The sequence below is a fragment of the Manihot esculenta genome, chromosome 10, assembly GCF_001659605.2.
Source record: "Manihot esculenta cultivar AM560-2 chromosome 10, M.esculenta_v8, whole genome shotgun sequence".
In the NCBI taxonomy this organism is placed as follows: domain Eukaryota; kingdom Viridiplantae; phylum Streptophyta; class Magnoliopsida; order Malpighiales; family Euphorbiaceae; genus Manihot; species Manihot esculenta.
Genome location: NC_035170.2, coordinates 12580709 through 12587662, shown reverse-complemented (window position 1 = coordinate 12587662; position 6954 = coordinate 12580709). Strand labels below are relative to the sequence as shown.

At 22.7% G+C, this 6954-nt stretch overlaps 1 protein-coding gene across 1 annotated transcript; it reads right to left on the bottom strand.

Moving 5' to 3' along the window:
* Positions 1–3447: 3447 nt before the first annotated feature.
* Positions 3448–4339, bottom strand: LOC110624639 (ethylene-responsive transcription factor ERF109). The gene has a single exon (XM_021769854.2). It carries the CDS (start codon positions 4280–4282, stop codon positions 3491–3493), a length of 792 nt encoding a protein of 263 aa, XP_021625546.1. The 5' UTR covers positions 4283–4339; the 3' UTR covers positions 3448–3490.
* Between the last annotated feature and the right edge of the window lie 2615 nt (positions 4340–6954).

Sequence of the window (6954 nt, the reverse complement as noted above, 5' to 3'; positions counted from 1 at the left end):
ATAATTAAAAAATTGAAAACAATAGAAGGCTGACAGAGATTCACGTTATCTGTTGTGTGTAACGCGCGGCAAGCCTGCCGCGCTTGGAATGCATGATAGGCAATTTAAAAGAAAAAATGTTGCAAAGTGCAGAGGTCTCTCTTTCTCCACCTAATTCCAGTTTTACTATTTACCTATAAATAACTATTTTATATTTAATTATATATCTTAAATTTTAATTTTTTATTTTTATTATTATTAAAAAGGTAATATTTCAATTTAAATATTTTATTTTTATTTTTTACTTTTTAAAAATTAAAAATTAACTGTATTTTTACACCTACAAAATATTTTATAAATACATTATTTTATTTTTTTATAATTATTTTAGATGCAATAATTTTTTAATTTCTATAAAATTAAAATTAATTATATTTATTAAAAAAATTAAATTAATATATATAAATTATTTTAATTTTTAATTTGTGTAAAATTTAAAAGTAAAAGTAACCGCATTTTTAAAAAAATTAAAATAATGTGCAAAATATATTTTATTTTTTAATTTTTATAAAATTAAATTAATCACATTTCTGAAAAAAATTAAAATAATATATAAAAATTATTTTAATTTTTTTAATTTCTAAAAAATTAAAATTAAAATTAAAATTTTTAAATTAAGCTCTTTTTAATTTATAAAATTTAAAAGTGTATCATTTATAAAATTAATTAGATATTTTTTAGTTCATTGTTATTTAAAATTTAATATTTAAATTTAATTATTTATTTTCATTTAATTTTTTATTATTTTTTAATTTATATTTTTTAATTGTACTTTTAATATATTAATAAATTTACAATTAAAACGTTAATAATTTTTCATTTTATTTCATAATTAGTATATTATTAATTAATAAATTAATTTTAATAATCGATGGAAAGTGAATATAGTAAGTAATTTAAATGGTTGACCACTAGTTAACCAATAAAGAAAATTATATGGTTTGGATTGAATTTAGTTATAAAATTAATTAATTATGTGTTATAATAAATAAATATAACATGATATGAAATCACAGATTTAGTCTGATAATAAATATATCTAAATAAATCGTTTCAGATTTTATTCTTCCAATTTTTAAATTTTTGTTTTAAAAAAAAATCATATTAATTTAGATTTTTATAATTAATTTTCATCAAATTTAAAAGTATTTTGATATTAAAAAATAATAATTGAATTAAATGTACGTTAATTTTTGCAAATATCAGACTCATTCTAATATTTGATATTACTGCATAACTAGCAGTTTATTATAGTTTAATATTTATTTTTATATTTAAAAATTACATCATATATATATATATAATTTTATTAAGATTAAAATATCAAACAAATTATATGATTTAAGTGTTGATATATAAATTATAATAAAAATTGATAAGATTTATATTCGACATAATTCTAAATAAATATTTATATTTTATATAAAATTTTATTGAAAAATTATTTAAATATTTATTATTATATTTTAAAAATATAATTATACTTAACTTTATTATGGATAATGGAAAATTTAGAGATTTTAGAGTGATCCCTCCTTTTTTAATTCAATTCAAAATTTTAATTAGAGAAGATTTATTTTATAGACGTATATTATGATGAATAATATTTTTATAATGTATGAAATTATAAATTTAAAACTTTTAAAATTCTAAATAAATACTGTGCAAGGAATTTTTTAAATAAAAAATTATTTTTTTTCACAGAAATATTGTCTAATAATTATGTTGGTAAAGTAACTGTACATATCCCATGCAGATAAACGTGGGACTCAAATTTGCTTATCCAATCTTCAATTTTTATAATTTTAATTGAAATTCAAGCACGTGATCATTTGTGCACATGTCAAAATAGGTTCATGTATATAAAAAAAACAAACATTGGTTCGTTACTTTATATGATGATTTAGAGCACATGTTAAATATGATTACCAAATGTACTTTATCTTATTTTATAATTTTTTATTTTTTAAAAAATTTACTTTTTAATCCCTAAAATATAGTATAATTAATATATTTATCCTTTTATTTTTAAAATTTAACACTTTTATCCTTAAAATTTAATTTCGTCAAAATCTAAATGTCTCTCTTTTAAAATTTTCTGTTAAATTAATAATTTTCATATCTAAATGTCTCTGGATCAAAATTTTGTGGTTAAGTTAATAATTTTCATTTAATTAAAAAAAAGAGAACAAATATAATTTTAAAAATATCTTTATCAATAATAAAATAAAAAATTTATTTTTTAATCTCTATAATATGAAAAAATTTATTATTTAATTTTTTAATTTTAAAAAATATATTAAAATCTCTCTAATATTTTAAAAAGTTTATTAATTAATTTTTTTATTAATTTATTATTAAATATTTTATTATTTAATCCCTATAGTTTAAAAAAAATTATTAGTTGATCTTTCAAATTATTAAAAAGTTTACTAATTAATCCTTCATATTAGGAGTATTTTAGATTTTTTTTATTTAATAACTAAAATTAATGAAAAGATTAATTAAACTTTTTAAAATGTCAGAAATATTTTAATAAAATTTTCAAATGGTGAGCAATGTTCAAGCGGTATCACAAAAGTAATTTTTATTAAGTTTTAACTTTTTATTTTTAATAATTTAAATTTTATATATTTTAATTTTTATTATCTTTACTTAATTTAAATTTTAAATTTATTGAAATTTCTGTTTGTTTATAGAAATTGAATTTGAGATTTTCTTCCTTAAATTTTGACGAAATTAAACTTTAAGAATTAAAGTGTTGAATTCAAAAAAATAGAGGGACAAATTTATTAATTATGTAATATTTTAAAGATGAAAATATATATTTTTTTTCAATTCTTTGAGAAAAAAATCTATAAATTTGTAGAAATTAAATTTCAGAAACTAAAGTACTATATTCTAGAAAGGATAGTTCGATTATTTTTTCTGTCACTAACAGTATTTATTACAGAAAGACCTTTTATTTTGACATTAAATCTCAAAGATGAAAGTTTTGAATTTTAAAAATAAAAGGATGATTCCGTTAATTACGGTATATTTTATGGACTAAAAAATAAGTTTTCTTTTTTTAATATGATTTATATAATGGGAAGTCTGTGTTAGTTAGGTGGCAGCGACAAGTTCTAGCGCTTGTGGACACGCTTAGCGCATACAAGCGTTTGTGCCCTTTTCATCAGGTGGTATCCGAATCCTGACGTGGCCCGCGTGAGTCCCACTCTACCTTTTTTATTTTAAATTTTCCCTCTAACCAAACACCCACCCTCGACTACCTCTAAGAAAATCACTAAGAATTTTCTTAAATTGGACGTTGGTTAACTAATTTGTATACATTTGATCAAAAAGAATTATTGGCATTACAGAACTTGCATTATAAAATTATTAACTAATGAGTCTCTCGAAAAAAAGTGAAAGAATTCTCAAATGATAATAATATATATATAATTGAATTTTACAATGTAGAAGTAGCAATACCGCTAGAATCTGAAGAATTTCCACCGAAATCCATCATCGTCATCCATTGTTGAATTTCATCTTCACCAATCTTTTCCCAGAATTCCTTTCCCAATTCTCTTTCCGCTTCAAATTCCTTCGTTTTCCCATTTTCTTTCTGCTCTTGCTCTTGATCGGTGCTTTTTTGATCTTCCAAGTTGCTAGTATTACCAATGTTATCAGGAAATGGAAAATTGAGCTTCGCTCTCGGCCCTCGGAAATCTATCGCCGCCTTATCGTAAGCTCTGGCAGCTTCCTCCGCCGTGTTGAAAGTCCCTAGCCAAACCCGCGTCGCTCGCCGTGGGTCCCTGATTTCCGCAGCCCATTTGCCCCACGGCCTCTGCCTTACTCCTCTGTAATTTTTCTTCACTCGTTTTCGTTTCCCTTTCTTTTCCTCTTGATTTGGCGGGAAAAAGTTGCATCCTAAGCATCCTTTGATCTTACAAACATTACACGTGTCAAGATCCGATGGCGGCAGTAATGGACTGCAAAACCCATCCGTAACAGTAGTAGCGGAAGAACTGGTGGCGAACTGTGATGAAGTAGCAGCAGTAGTGGAGAACTGAAGGCGAAACAACTCCTGAGAGACATCCGTTAATGTAGCAGTGTTGGTGGCTCCGCCGGAGACGACATTTTTGAGGGCAGCGACCATGATGGAGAGTTCTTGTTCTTGGGTAAGGCGAGGCGGAGCAAGTGGCGGAGGAGAGAAGTCGTTGGTCGGAGAAGCGGTGAGTTTTGCTCGCTTGTGCATGGTTGATTTTGGAGAAGTCGAAAGAGAGTGAATTAATTTTTAGTATGTCTGGAAATGGAGGATTGTGTGAGCAGTTGAAGGACGCGGGGCTTATATACGCGGGAGAAGGAAGTGGTGACATGGACGGCCAGCTGGATGACGCATTTTAGACACGGGTTTGAAAGGCTTTAAAGGCGCACGTGAGGATATTGTGGGGACAAAATGAAGCTGGTTTAGGCTTATTTCAGAAAGCAGTTGCTGGCAGTAGTGTTTACTGCTGATAACGTCATCACTGAAAGCTACGCAACTAATTCAAATTTAATTTAGTATAAAACAAGAAATTTTTTTTTTTAAAAAATAGCCTCTTATTTTTATATTTTTCTATGGAAAATAATTTATATTTAAAAATATATTTTATAAAAAAAATTTTGAAATATATTTTTAATAGAAATAATTTATTTTTTATTGTTAATTTTAATTTAAAAAATAAAATATATTTATAAATTTCAATAATATTATCAAAATATAAAACATGCTGTTTTTTTAAAAGAGGATGATTTATTTTTTTAATTAGAAAAATATTTTTTATTAATTTATTTTTATAGTGTTTCAGACATTATAAAATATTATTTTAAAAAATATATTTTAATGTTTTGTTTTTTTTCCAAATATATAATATTCTGATTACTTATAAAAAATAATTATATCTAAAAATAAATTACTTTATATTATTTAATTTAATTTAAAGTTAAGAAAATAATTTTTTAAAAGAAAAAATCAATTTTTAAGAAAAATTTATTAATTTACATTTTTTAATCTGATATTAAAAAATAAAAAATATTTTTCTATTTTTTTTAAACAAACCGTTGATATTCTGAAACGCTCATTTTTAATGAGATTTTTTTTTCTCATGATATAAGAATTTAAATTTGTGATGCACACTTTAAAATGACATTACATATATTATGACATATTTAAAATATGAATTAAAATAAAATAAAAATTTTTACTTGTTTTATATCACGTTTCATGAATTTTTTGTGTTTTAGTAATTTATCAGAATTTAATGAATTATTTGTAATACTAAAAGTATTATTTTCATTAAAAATAATTTACATTTTTTTTTGACATTGAAATTCTAATTATTTATTTCTTCATTCTTCTAAACATAATTCTATGATATATTTATATTTATGGTTTATTTAATTTATATTAAATAAAAATAAATATTAAACTCATAGGTTTAATTTAGTCGATAAATATATTTAAATTTAAATAAATTTAAAAACGTTCAGATTCTATTCTTTTAATTTTGAATTTTTAATTTTAAATAAAAATAAATATTATATAATTTATTTATTATTAAATACACATAAAATTAAAAATTTATTGTATAATATATCTAAGATTTAAGAAATAAATATTAATAAAAAATTTTGAATAAGAATATTTTTTTAATAAAAGAAAAAGAAAAGGAAAAGACAAGAGAGATCCCACAAAACTGAAGTTAGTTTCGTCGTTATTCACATAAGCTTCATCGCCTGTTATTTTCATTGCACAAATCCTACATTGTTATTATATGCCTAAAACTTAAAATAATCAATTTGACTGTTTTGTATTTGACCTTTGACTTTTGATTTTTCTCCCTCTTATCAAACTGGTCAATTTATATCTAAGTGAAAATCGGAAAAAGAAAAAAAATATTAAAATAAATAACACATAATATATTTATAATTACCACTTTAAGGCTTCATTTAGTGCCTGAAAATGTTATTTCACTACTAAAAAATTTAATCAATAAAAGTTAAGCTATTTTTTTTTAATGTAGAATTTCATTAATAATTTTAATATGATAATTAAATATAAAAAATATTTTTTTAAAGAGAAAATTATTTTTTAATTTTTGAAATATATCAATTTATCTCTTTATTTTTAAAACCTAACACTTTTATTTTTAAAATTTAATCCTGTCAAAATTTAAAGTTTTTCTGTCAAAATGTTATATTAAATTTCTCGGTCAAAATTTTATATTAAATCAATGATTATATGATTAAAGAAAAAGAAAATAAATATAATTTTAAAAATATTTTTATCAATAATAAAATAAAAAATTATTATTTAGTCCCAATAATATGAAAGAACTCGCTATTTAGTCTTTAAATTTTAAAAAAATATATTAAAATATTTTTGACATTTTAAAAAGTTTATTAATTAAATTTTTTATTAATTTTATCACTAAAAATGTTACTATTTAGTCGCTATAGTTTAGAAAAAATTATTAGCCGGTCCCTCAAATTATTAAAAAGTTTACTAATTAATCCCTAAGTGTAATATTCGGCTAGATCCCGGCATCGGAATTTATGCTTTCCGGCGGAATCTCGAATGTCGGAATCCTCTAAAAGGGTAAAATCATGTTTTATAAATGTTTTTACATGTTTTTAAGGTTTTAAGTAAGAAAGAAATTGAGTTTTTGAAAGAAAAGCACCATGGAAAGAAAGTCAGGTTCGGCCGCCGAACATGGTGAAGTTTAGGGAGTACCTTTGGCCCCCGAAGGTGGTTTGGCCAGCCACCTATAAAAGGCCCCATGTCCGAAAATGAGCGAGTTTTCCTCTCCATTTTCGCCCATTTTTGGGCAAAGGTGAGTCCATACCCTTCCATGGTTAGTTTTGATGTTTCCCTCAAATCCTTCAAGT